We start from the raw sequence: 13229 nt of genomic DNA, 5'->3' as shown, positions 1-13229 counted from the left end.
GGAGTAAGAACAATTGTATTTACCTCCAAGACCATGGAGCCAAATTCTTTGTCTTTATACAGCTGTTTCGCACAGGCTAGGATGGTAGATGTCTTGCCTGTCCCTGGGGGACCATAGAGAAGCAAGTGTGGCAGTCGGTCTTCACTGATAAACTTCTGAACTGAGGATCAGGAAGGAAGAAGGGCACCATCAGTCTTTGGGAGCCGCCTCATTCACCCTGGGCCCCTGAGTTGGGCTGAAAGCTCTTCAACCCAATGCAATGTCCAAATCAGAGGCAGATGCAACTTGATGTAGGGGCCTTGTCTCTGCGTTCCTGGGGCAACTGGAATTCACTCAATAGTGCAGCCAGCCAGCAAGTATTTATTGAGGGCCTACTGTGTTACAGGCACCTTTCTGGGTGCTGACAACATCTGTAAACTTAAATGATTCGCTGTAATGCTATTTTTACTCCACTGAGTTGCAATTTTATGCTCATGTTTGTGACTTACCCACTAGACTGCAGCTATCTGAAGAAGATGAATGAATGATCTTAAAGCCACATTCTACAAAGCTCAATCAGATTCTTTGAAGTTATTACTTAGGAGAGACATCACCAAGAAATTCACACAGGTCCCTCAACCAGGACAAGAGCAACTGACACATGGATACTTACTGGTACTCAGAATGTCCTGATGAGAAATGAGATCATTCAGGGTCTGTGGCCGGTATTTTTCAACCCTGAAATACAATTTAGTATGTATTATGACATATATACATGCAAGAATATTTTATGTGTAAAAGAATCCTTGCAGGTCAGGCACAGCGGCTTACACCTGTAATCCCACCACTTTGGGAGGCCAAGGCGGGTGGATCATTTGGGGTCAGGAGTTCAAGACCAACCAGACCGACCAACATGAAAAAACCCTGTCTCTATGGCCACCTCCTAGGGTCTTTGTAAAGATCGAACATCTAACAGGGCGTCTGCTAACCCAATAATATGCCATTCAATAAAAAATACCCAAAAATACAAAAATTAGCTGGGTATGGTGGCATACCAATGCAGCCCCACCTACTCAGGAGGCTGAGATGGGAGAACTGCTTGAACCTGGGAGGCGGAGGTTGCAGTGAACCGAGACTGCACCACTGCACTCCAGCATTCCAGCCTGGGCGACAGAGTGAGACTCTGTATCAAAAAAAAAAAAAAAAAAAAAAAGAATCCTTTCATATCCTAATTTAAAAAGCAAGAAAAACAAAGCACTTTAAGTTTGAACACAGACCAGTGGTTCTCAACCAGGGGTGATTTTGTCCTCCCAGGAACATCTCGTGATATCTGGAAACATATTTAGTTGTCACAGGTGAGCGGAGGGTCCTATGGCACTTAGTGTGTAATCTCTAGGAATGCTGTTAAACATGCTACAGTGCACAGGACAGCTCCCCCAAACCCACCCAGAGTATCTTGCCCAAAATGTCAATAGTGCCGAGGATGAACTCTGTTCTAATTTCATCTTTCCAGCTGTTTGTCTATAATCTCAACCTGATGGGCACCTACTATTTCAAAGTGCATTTGAAACTGAACTCCTACCCAAATAGCCTTCAACAGAAGAATGGATAGGTAAAACCTCTTCTGTCCACACAATAGAATATGATTCAGCCATAACAAGAAATGAACTACTGATGCAAGCAGCAACATGCATGAACCTTGAAAACATGATGCTGAGTGAAAGAAACCAGACACAAAAGGCCACATAGTGTAGGATTCCACTTACATGAAATGTCCAGAATAGGCAAATCCATAGAGACAGAAAGTAGATTAGTGGTTGCCAGGGGCTAGAGGAAGGGGAGAATGGGGAGTAACTGTCAATGGGCACAGGATTTCTATTTGGGGTGATGAAATTTTGGAACTAGATAGTGGGAAGACTCCACAACAGTCCACTGCATTCTGAATGTACTTAATGCCGCTGAATTGTACATTTTAAAATGGTTACAGGATGGGCTTGGTAGCTCGCCTCCAAAAGTCCCAGTTTTTTGGAGGCTGAGGCAGGAGAATGGCTTGAACCCCAATGTTTGAGGTGACACTGAGCTGTAATCACGCCACTGCACTCCAGCCTGGGCGACAGAGCAAGACCCTGTCTCTAAAAAAAAAATATGTAAATACATGAAATAGTTACAACTGTCAATCTTCTGGGCTTTTTTAACCACAATAAAAACAAATTGGCCGGCCATGGTGGCTCAAGCCTGTAATCCCAGCACTTTGGGAGGCCGAGGCGGGTGGATCACGAGGTCTGGAGTTCAAGACCAGCCTGGACAATACGGTGAAACCTCGTCTCTACTAAAAATACAAAAATTAGCCGGGCGTGGTGGCAGGCTTCTGTAATCCCAGCTACTCAGGAGGCTGAGGTAGGGAACTGCTTGAATCCAGGAGGCGGAGGTTGCAGGGAGCTGAGATCGCGCCACTGCACTCCAGCAACAGAGGGAGACTCCGTCTCAAAAAAACAAAATTTTTTAAACTAGTTACTAGACAATGACAACTTGGAGCTTTTCGAAGCCAAGCCAAATTGCTTCAAAGTCTTGAAAGCATTGCTAGAACACAGTTGTTGAAGTAGGATGGTTAAGAGTACAAGCTCTGAATTCAGACTTCCTAGATTCACCTCCAAGCCAATTTTTTAGCCTTGGACCATAGGGAAGTCATTTAACCCTTCTAAAATGCAGTTTCCTCCTGTGTAAAATTTGAAGCGGTGCCTACCTCTTACGGTCTTTGTAAGGATCGAACATCTAACAGGGCGTCTGCTAATCTAATAATATGCCATCCAATAAAAGTTGACCAGGGAGCCTTATTACTAGTTTAAAATGTGACCAGTAGTCGCATCGCAGGTTTTGAAGAGTGGGAAGAGGGCACTTTGGCATGGAGGCCATTGCAGGTGTCAGGAGACACGGAATCGAACCCCTGTGCTGTCACCAGGTGCGAAAGACGAATTCTTCTTCGGCAAATGGAGCTGGGCGTCAAAGGGTGACAGCTGGCAAAAGTCCTAAACAGACGGACGAGTCTGGGGAGCTGGGGGGTGTCGGAGAAAACCTTTGCGGCTCGGTCCCGGCTGCAGGCCCGGGGGAGACGGGAAGAGGTCGGGTTGGGGTCCGATCACCTGCCCACTCCAGCCACCTCCTCCCCGCGCGGCTGCCCGGCCCCCTCTGCCCACAGCCGCCGCTCGGCCTCTTCCTACCAGGGCAGGTTCCTGATCTTGGCCGCCGCGGGCAGCTCCTGCTGCTTGAGCGCTGAGGTCTCCATGGCGGGGAGACGAAGGTGACCAGATCAGCTGAGATCGTCGCGTCACCCAAGCCCCTGTCCAGTGACCAGCCGCGACCCGGCCCTGAGACCCTGGCACTTAGAGTTCGCGCGCAAAAGCAACTCTCGCGAGCCGTAGCCACCAGTTTCCGACTTCCTCCCTCGGTCCCGCCCCCCTCGCGTTGCTAGGGCGCCGGTTGCTAGGTTACCGGGAGGCGCGGGCCGCCGGCCTTCCTCCAAGCTCCGCCCCTCCAGCCTGCTCTGAGCTCTTAGATACCCAGGCGCTTTCAGAGCAGGGAAGCGGGAAAGGCAGGGCCCCCTGCAGCCCCAGTCATCATTACATATTAAGATCGCACGGCCAAAGCCAATTCCTCCATCGCCAAGCTTCAAACCCTTACGTTCAAAGGAACAAAAGCTGCCGGGGCTAAAAAAAAAAAAAAAAAAAAAGAATCTAAGAAAAAAACAGCCTGGAGTAACACGGTTGGGTCTTGAATATAGACGCCCTTGTGAAAAAAGGCTCGCGATACCTCTCGGCCCCAAAGCTGGGAGGTGAATGTTTGGAAACGAAAACAACCCCAAACAAACACAACTGCAACCTACCTGTCTCCAGAATCCGTGTCCCTAACCCAACAAAATTTGGAGAACCAACCTCCAGAAAACATCTCCAGAGAAAAACAAACAGAAACTTCCAGTTGGGTTAATCTGTGTCGCTGGAAGGATCTAGTTCATGAACACAGAGGACAGGGTCTCTGTGATCTGAGATACTGAGGAGAATCGATATCAACACTTTAGTTTTTTTCCTGAAGCGAGGAGAATTCTAGATCGCTTTTATTTTCTTCTTTTTTATCGGTCTGTATTTTCTTTTCTTTTTTTGGAGTCTCGCTTTGTCACGAAAGCTGGAGTACAGTGGCACGATCTTGACTCACTGCAACCTCTGCCTCCCAGGTTCAAGCGATTCTCTGCCTCAGCCTCCGGAGTAGCTGGGAGTACAGGTGCGTGCCACCACGCCTGGCTAATTTTTGTATTTTTAGTAGAGACGGGATTTCACCATGTTGGACAGGCTGGTTTCGAACTCCTGACCTCAAGTGATCCACCCGTCTCAGCCTCCCAAAGTGCTGGGATTACAGGCGTGAGCCACCATGCCTGGCCTGGTCTGTATTTTCCAGCAATGAGCATGCAAAGCATCCATACTGAAGTCTTTTTTTTTTTTTTTTTTTTTGAGACGGAATCTCGCTCTGTTGCCCAGGCTGGAGTACAGTGGCGATCTCGGCTCACTGCAACCTCTGCCTCCCGGGTTCACACCATTCTCCTGCCTCAGCCTCCCAAGGAGCTGGGACTACAGGTGCCCACCACCATGCACAGCTCATTTTTTGTATTTTTAGTAGAGACGGGTTTTCACCATGTTAGCCAGTATGGTCTTAATCTCCTGACCTCGTGATCCACCCGCCTCGGCCTCCCAAAGTGCTGGGATTACAGGTGTGAGCCACCGCACCCGGCTTTTTTTTTTCTTTTAACATGATGAGGAAGACAAAAATCCTGGGAGGATTTTTGAGGCTGGCCTGGGGTCAGCAGTGTTCTGATTAGGAGGTAGCAGTACTCCTTGCATTGGATTACATCACTGTCACCTGCTTCAGGAACACAGCAGAGGGACAGTGGCAAGTATATGATGGCAGTTACGGCTTCACCCTAGCCCCTGCCTGGGGACCTCGATGAAGGGGATCAGCTAGGGCTTGTGATGTGACAGAGCCCCTACTCTGCTTTCTCCCAGGAAACTTTAACACTGGGGGCTTAGATCATTAGCATGTAATTTTAAAAATTTTCTTTCTTTCTTTTAAGATAAAACTGGTTTTATTCATTTTTATCTCCAGGAAAGGAATCATAAGTGATTAACAAGTTTGTTTTTTTTTAATACTAAAGCTAAAAATCAGCACATGTTTACAATTAACTTGCTGACACATGCTGAGGTGAGATATAGATGCTTCTGAATTAAAGTCACAGAAACACATTAAATATTTGTCATGTATTGCCAAATTCTGGGGTCTCTGAACACTCCTACGGTTTGGTTTTGTTTTTGAGAGAAGGTCTCACTCTGTCACCCAGGCTGGAGTACAGTGGCACGACCATGGCTCACTACAGTCTCTAACTCCCGGGCTCAGGTGATCTGCCTGCCTTGGACCTCCTAAAGTGCTGGGATTATTGGCGTGAGCCACCACACCCAGCCCACTCCTGTTTGTTAAAAGGCATAAAATACAAGTGATGGGTGTGTAAAGGAAAACAGCTGATACAATTCTAGAAAACAACTGATATGATAACTAAGCAAAATTATGAGCGATTACTAAAGAAAGAAATGGTGCTGTACCCTCCTCACCAATGATCTAATTACTGAGAGGCAGGCTTTACACTGGGGTTTTAAAATCCTAAAGGGTGGCTGATATGGTTTGGCTCTGTTTCTCCACCCAAATCTCATCTTGAATTGTAATCCCCAGGTGTCCAGGGAGGGAGGTGAGTGGATCATGGGGGCGGTTTCCCCCATGCTGTTCTTGTGATAGTGAGTTCTCACGAGATCTGATGGTCTGATAAAGAGCTTTTCCTGCTTCGCTCTTTCTTCTCTCTCCTGCCTCCTTGTGAAGAAGGTGCCTGCTTCCCCTTCGCCTTCCAGCATGATTGTAAGTTTCCTGAGGCCTCCCCAGCCATGTGGAACTGTGAGTCAATTAAATCTTTTTCCTTTATAAATTACCCGGTCTCGGGTATTTCTTTATAGCAGTGTGAAAATGGACTAATACAGTGGCTTTTGAAACTAAAGGAGAAGTCATCAAGAAAGCATTGCTTTGGGTGTCAGAAGACCTGCCTCAATCAGTTCAACTCTACAAATCTGATTGACCTGCCTCAATCAGTTCAACTCTACAAATCTTTACACAGCCTATGGAGAGAAAACTAAGCAAGTCCCTGGATCCTCAAGTGTTCCAGGAGAATGAAAAGAATTATAAAGTCTAAAGAACTGTTAGAATCAGTGCAGTGAACATGTAGACCAAAGCATTCCTACATGCCAGGAAAATGGTGCGTTGAAATGTTTTTGCTTCTCACGAGAAAGGCAATTTAAGTTGCAAGGCAAGGGCAAACTTTTGAAGATAGCCATATGGACTCTGGATCTTTCTCTCTTTGTTCATGATTTGTTCTCCCTTCAGTGGTTCTGCTCCTTGCCAAACATTAGGTACTCTTGGGGTGAGATGCCACTTTTTCCACTTAGTCTTGGGTAGGTTGCTTCTCTTCTTATCCAGTAATATTTACTCAAGGATGGTTGTAAGGATTAAATGAAAGAACAAATGTGCAGCATCCAACACATTGCCACCCTACTCTTCCCTTCCCTCCTAACACTCTCCACCCAAACAGTTCTGGTTTCAAATTTGTCCTTTCAAACAAAACCCAAAGGATTGGCTAGGGGAACTATGCCACAACCTGCCCTTACTGATGGTTACAGCCATCCTTACCATCATGGTACAAGCCATTCATGGTAAGAGCCATCCTTCTAAGGATCTTTGCATTAGAAGCATGATGCTGCCACCTCTTTGAGCTGGAAGATTCAAACAAGACCAGAACAACTTATCATAAAACTCTGTGTGCATCTGCTGTTGCGTTAACTTGGAATGTAGAGTTCTCCTGTGTTGACATTAGATTATATGTTGCAAAGTCATCTATTGTATGCCTTCCCAGTGGAATGTAAGCTCATTGAGAGGAGAACCTTTGACTTACTCACCACTGTACTTCTGGTGCCTGAAACATTACCTGGCTCAAAGGAAGTACTCAATTCATAACTGTTTGATGAATGAATGAATTAATGAAAATGACTCATATCCATTAGGCAGTTATTATGGCTGAGACACTGTTCTGAGCACTTTACATTTATTATGATCACTCAATTGTTGCAAGAAGCCCAAGTTACCATCATTGGCCCCATTTTGTAGATATGTTAGGTACCTTGCCTAGGTTCTCATTTGTAAGGGGCAGAACTGGATCTTGCTAATATAGTCTGATTCTATATAGCCCATGCTGGAACAACAGCATCAACAGCAGCTCCTGGGAACTTGTTAGACATCCTAATTATTCTTCCCTCCACCTCAAACCCAGGAAATCTTAAACTTTGCAGGTGGGGCCCAGCCATCTGTGTTGTGACAAGCCCTTGAGGGGATTCTGAAGCGCTCAGGTTTGAGAGTCATATCACTACGCTACCCTCCTTCTCAGTCTTCAAGCACTCCAGGAATTTGATTTCCCTTATTTATTTATTTATTTAAGAGAGGGATCTCACTTTGTCACCCAGGCTGACCCAGGCTGGAGTGCAGTGACACTGTCGTGGCTCACTGCAACCTCCACCTCTAGGGCTCAAGTGGTCCTCTCCCCTCAGCCTCCCTAGTAGCTGGAACTGCAGGCGCATGCCACGATGCCCAGCTAGTTTTTGTATATTTTGTAGAGACAGGATTTTGCCATGTTTCCCGGCTGGTCTTGAACACCTGGGCTCAAAGAATCCACCCACCTTTGCCTCCCAAAGTGGCTCATGCTGGGATTACAAGCAAGAACCACTGTGCCCAGCCCCAGGACTTCACTTTCTAAGAAACACAATGGATGCTATCTAAAAACAAAATTTTATCAAACTGAATTTAATGATCTCATTGTCTGTATTTTATTTTATTTTATTTTGTTTTGTATTTTTTGAGACAGAGTTTCACTCTTGTTGCCCAGGCTGGAGTGCAGTTGGGCAATCTTGGCTCACTGCAACTTCTGTCTCCCAGGTTCAAGCGATTCTCCTGCCTCAGCCTCCTGAGTAGCTGGGATTACAGGTGCCTGCCACCATGCCTGGCTAATTTTTTGTATTTTTAGTAGAGACAGGGTTTTGCCATGTTAGGCAGGCTGGTCTCCAACTCCTGACCTCAGGTGATCTGCCCACCTCAGCCTCCAAAAATGCTGGGATTACAGGCATGAGCCACCGTGCTGGGCCGTCTTTTATTTTCAATTCATGAATCGGGCAGTATCCCATTTGTAAAACAGAAAGGTGCTCCAGCGAGCTGAGCAAGGGATGGGTTTTATATGCAGAAGAACTAAAGACGGCAGAAACACAGGCTAGAAAGTGAACTGATAATTTCAAAGCTACTTTCCTTATAAGATTAAAGCAGAGGAGACATTCTTATGCTTGTTCAGCTTGACTGGGCCCTTTTGGACTGGTTGCTGTAAATCTGGTTTTTTGACTACTGGCATTTTTTTTTTTCTTTTCTTTTTTTTTCTGAGATGGAGTCTCGCTTTGTCATCCAGGCTGGAGTACAGTGGTGCGATCTCAGCTCACTGTAGCCTCTGCCTCCTGGGTTCAAGTGATTCTCCTGCCTCAGCCTCCCTAGTAGCTGGGATTACAGGCACCTGCCACCTCATCCAGCTAATTTTTGTATTTTAGTAGAGTCGGTGTTTCACGTTGGCCACACTGGTCTCGAACTCCTGTGGTTCACCTGCCTCAACCTCAAGTGGTCCACCTGCCTTGGCCTTCCAAAGTGCTGGGATTACAGGCATAAGCCACTGCCCCTGGTCAAAAACTGGCCCATTTTAAAGTTCCATTTGTTTGCATGGCAGTTAGCACAGGTGACTCCATTTTGGTTTGGTCTGTTCTATCAAGGCCTAGCGTAGGAACTTAGTCCAAACAATACCTCTCATAAGTTTTATTTAATTTTTAATTTTTATTTTCTTAAAACATGTCAGGTTCATACCATAAATTTTATTTAACAGTAGTCACATGTATATTCTGGAAACACAAAGTTGTTCTATTATTATTATTATTATTTTATTTTTATTTTTATTTTCGAGACAGAGTCTCGCTCTGTCGCCCAGGCTGGAGTGCAGTGGCGCAATCTCCACTCACTGCAAGCTCCGCCTCCTGGTTTCACACCATTCTCCTGCCTCAGCCTCCCGAGTAGCCGGGACTACAGGCACCCACCACCACGCCTGGCTAATTTTTTGTATTTTCTAGTAGAGACAGGGTTTCACCATATTAGCCAGGATGGTCTCAATCTCCTGACCTCGTGATCCGCCCGCCTCAGCCTCCCAAAGTTCTGGGATTACAGGCATGAGCCACCGCACCTGGCCTAGTTCTTCTAGTATTATTATGATTTAAAAAAATTTTTTTTTCGTACAGACGGAGTCTCATTGTATTGCCAGGGCTGCTCTCAAATGCCTGCCCTCAAGGGATCCTCCTACTTTGGCCTCCCAAAGTGCTGAGATTAAAAGTATGAGCCATAGCGCCTAGCCAAGTTTTCCTACTAAATGTAATTTGTGTGTGTGGTTTTACTTTTTTCTGTTTTTGCTATTAATTAAAGGTATAGGCCTTTGGGCAAGTTACTTAACGTGTCTTTGGACCTCAGTATTCACATCTGTAAAATGGGCAGGGGTGGGGACTGGACTAGATCAGTGACTTTTAGCCCTGGCTGACACTAAAAGCACCTGCAGAACTTAAAAAAAAAAAAATCCATTATCAGAAGTTCAGCAAGACCAATTAAACTTGGCCTCTGGGAGTGGGACCCTTCATTGACATTTTAATTTATTTAATTAATTTATTTATGAGACGGAGTCTCTGTTGCCCAGGCTGGAGTGCAGTGGCGACATCTCGGCTCACTGCAAGCTCTACCTCCCGGGTTCACGTCATTCTCCTGCCTCAGCCTCCTGAGTAGCTGGGACTACAGGCGCCCGCCACCATGCCCGGCTAATTTTGTTTTTGTATTTTTAGTAGAGATGGGGTTTCATCGTGTTAGCCAAGATGGTCTCGATCTCCTGACCTCGTGATCCGCCTGCCTCGGCCTCCCAAAGTGCTGGGATTACAGGCGTGAGCCACTGCGCCCAGCCTATTTATTTATTTTTTCATTTATTTTTTGGAGATGGAGTCTTGCTCTGTCGCCCAGGCTGGAGTGCAGTGGAGTGATCTCGGCTCACTGCAACCTCCGCCTCCCAGGTTCAAGCGATTCTCCTGCCTCCGTCTCCCAAGTAGCTGGGATTACAGGTGCTGGCCACCATGCATGGCTAATTGTTTTGTATTTTTAGTAGAGATGGAGCTTCACCATGTTGGCCAGGCTGGTCTTGAACTCCTGACCTCAGGTGATCTGCCCGCCTCGGCCTCCCAAAGTGCTGGAATTACAGGACTGAGCCACCATGCCGAGCCTCTATTGGCATGTTAAAGAGGCTTCTCAGGTGATTATAATATTCAGCCACAGTTGAACTACTGTGCTAAATAAAGCCAATCACAGCCATCCCGGACCTCTTGCTCATGATTGGCTTAAGAGATGTGCACGTGACCCAGTTCTGCCCAATTTTGATGTAAGAGGAAATGATGGGAGGGGCTTTCAGGAAGCTTTTTCTCATTACTTTGCTGATTCTTGCACTAGTGGTCTTTGCTTTCTCTGTAAGTACCGAAATGCTTTCACTGTAAAGAGAAAGACAGAGAAAGGCTGGAGTTGCAAACTCACATGTCTCTAAGTAGCCTGGAAGTTAATCTTTTAAGGAAGAGGGTTGGGTGGAAGCTATGCCGTGCCTCAAGGGGGCTGAAGTTTTAGATATAAGATTTAAGCAGAAGGGGAATATGATAATGAAATATTGGATAGCTCGTATGAGCCCTTTTTTTTTTCTTTTTCTGAGATGGAGTCTCACTCTGTTACCCAGGCTGGAGTGCAGTGGCACCATCTCGGCTCACTGCAACCTCCGCCTCCCAGGTTCAAGCAATTCTGCCTCAGCCTCCTGAGTAGCTGGGACTACAGGTGCCTGCCACCACGCCCAGCTAATTATTATTATTATTATTAATTTATTTATTTTTTGTATTTTTAGTAGTGACGGGGTTTCGTCACGTTGGCCAGTCTGGTCTTGAACTCCTGACCTCAGACAATCTGCCCGCCTTGGCCTCCTAAAGTGCTGGAATTACATGCATGAGCCACCGCACCCAGCAATATAATCACTATTATAAGAGACTGGAGTACTGAGCTTGGAAAATGGGCAGATAGGCTGCGCAACTGAAACCGTGATCAAAATTACTCCCCAAATCAAGCCAGTTAAGAAACTGTTGCTGCTGCCAACCATGGAATACCACTGCCCCCACCGCCCTTGCTGTTCCTAGAAGCTGAATTTTGCTTTCACCATCGACTGCCAGAAATAATTCACCAATTCTTTTTTGTCCTGGATTCTTCCTAAAATTAGCACCCCATTTATAAGCCTGGGAGACACGCTTAATTGGCCAAGCCTGGAGCATGTTGGTAAGTATCGGGTATATTGCTCGAACAGTGGGAAATGGCACCTGCCTCTGACCAAGACTTGTGAATTGGGGACATCCTTGAATAAAGGAGAGGGGTTCAAAGGCTGGTGACCGAAGGTATCACAAGTGTTTATCACACCACTATTCTGCCATGAGGGACGATAGTCAAATATTGCCAGTGCTTCGGATTTTTCAAGCAAAATCAGAAATTTGGATTTTATCTTATTTTATTTTTGGGACAGGGTTGTGCTCTACTGCCCAGGCTGGTCTCGAACTCCTGGGCTCAAGCAGTTCTCCTGCCTCGGACTCCCAAAGTGCTGGGATTACAGGCATGAGCCACCTCACCAAGCCTATTTATTATTTTAGAGACAAGGCCTCACTCTGTGGCCCAGGCTGGAGTGGAGTGATGGAATCCTAGCTCACTGACGCCTTGAACTCCTGGGCTCAAGCAATTCTCCCCGTCAGCCTCCTGAGTGGCTGGGACTATAAGGCATGCACCATCACACCCTGCTAATTAAAAAAATTTTTGGTAGAGATGGGGTCTTGCTATGTTGCCCAGGCTGGTGTTGAACTCCTGAGCCCAAGTAATCTGCCCGCTTTGGCCTCTCAAAGCATTGCGATTACAGGTGTGAGCTATGGTGCCTGGGTGAAATTTGGATTTTATATGAAATCCTTGAATGTTAAATGTTGGTAACTAATTAAAAACAAACTGCTGGCCAGGCAAAAACACTATACAGATCACTTTGTGATTTCTAATTTGTCAAAGACAGATGATCAGGCAAAGATGTCATTTCTTCTTACTTTCCCCTTCTGCCTGTGGTTTAGCCCTTCTGGGACATTACTGGCAAGTAAAGGTGACATCTCTGTGTGAATTGTACCATTAATTAGCACAGGTGCAAACTTTTCTTATATAATCACCATCAGATTTGGAAACAATTTAATAAAACATCAAGTCGTAGAGATGGCAGGATCATACATTACAAGGAGAATTATCAACACAAGGCATTTGCTCTTAAAATTGGATTAGAGAAAGGGAGCCTGGGATTTTGCTACTCTCAGCTTTGGAACAAGCTTGGGTTTGGACACAGCACTTACTGCCTTTGTTTATCTTAATTTATTTATTTTTTGAGACGGGGTCTTGCTCTGTCCCCCAGGCTGGAGTGCATGGCGCAATCTTAGCTCACTGCAACCTCTGCCTCCCAGGTTCAAGCAATTCTCCTGCCTCAACCTCCCGAGTAGCTGGGATTACAGGCACCCACCACCACACCTGGCTAATTTTTGTATTTTTAGTAGAGACGGGGTTTCACCATGTTGGCCAGGCTGGTCTCGAACTCCTGATCTTGTGGTCCACCCGCCTCGGCCTCCCAAAGGGTGGGGATTACAGGTGTGAGCCACCACGCTGGGCCGCCTTCATTTATTTTTAAGACTTCTTCTTATGAGAGAATGGGATTGAAGGCTATCTTTGGAAGATGCTGGCAGAAGAAAATCAAACTGAGTTTTTCTCCTGAGCATGTTTATACTGGTGAAATCATATTTAAATAGAGGGAGGACTTGAAGGAGAAAAACATCTCAAAGGGCAATTTGAAGAGTGTCTTCAATGGCCACAGCAAAATCCTAGACGACTGATCAGTGCTCAAAGTCCTGAGGTCTTCTTCCCCCCAGTTACTTTCTCTTATCAGAAACCCCAAATCCCCCATGTTAGAG

The 13229-nt window shown here is 46.0% G+C and overlaps 2 protein-coding genes across 3 annotated transcripts in view; both read right to left on the bottom strand.

Annotated features, from left to right (window-relative positions):
- SUDS3 (SDS3 homolog, SIN3A corepressor complex component) overlaps positions 1-13229 on the bottom strand; it is a 1028644-nt gene that overhangs the window by 414725 nt on the left and 600690 nt on the right. The window lies entirely within an intron of this gene.
- The window catches only part of RFC5 (replication factor C subunit 5), a 62508-nt gene that overhangs the window by 11945 nt on the left and 37334 nt on the right, over positions 1-13229 (bottom strand). Inside the window, exons 1-3 of one of the 2 annotated variants that reach the window (XM_050748098.1) lie at positions 3198-3384; positions 653-717; positions 24-160 (exon numbers count right to left, since the gene is read on the bottom strand). In XM_050748098.1, coding sequence (XP_050604055.1) covers positions 24-160; positions 653-717; positions 3198-3262 — 267 coding nt within the window. In that variant the 5' untranslated portion in view covers positions 3263-3384. Of the gene's footprint in view, positions 1-23; positions 161-652; positions 718-3197; positions 3385-13229 lie in introns of those variants that run through there. The other variant, XM_050748099.1, reaches the window with a different exon arrangement.

This window comes from Macaca thibetana, chromosome 11 (assembly GCF_024542745.1).
Source record: "Macaca thibetana thibetana isolate TM-01 chromosome 11, ASM2454274v1, whole genome shotgun sequence".
NCBI lineage: Eukaryota > Metazoa > Chordata > Mammalia > Primates > Cercopithecidae > Macaca > Macaca thibetana.
Note: the sequence above shows the minus strand (reverse complement) of the source record. Positions and strands in the feature narration are given on the sequence as shown.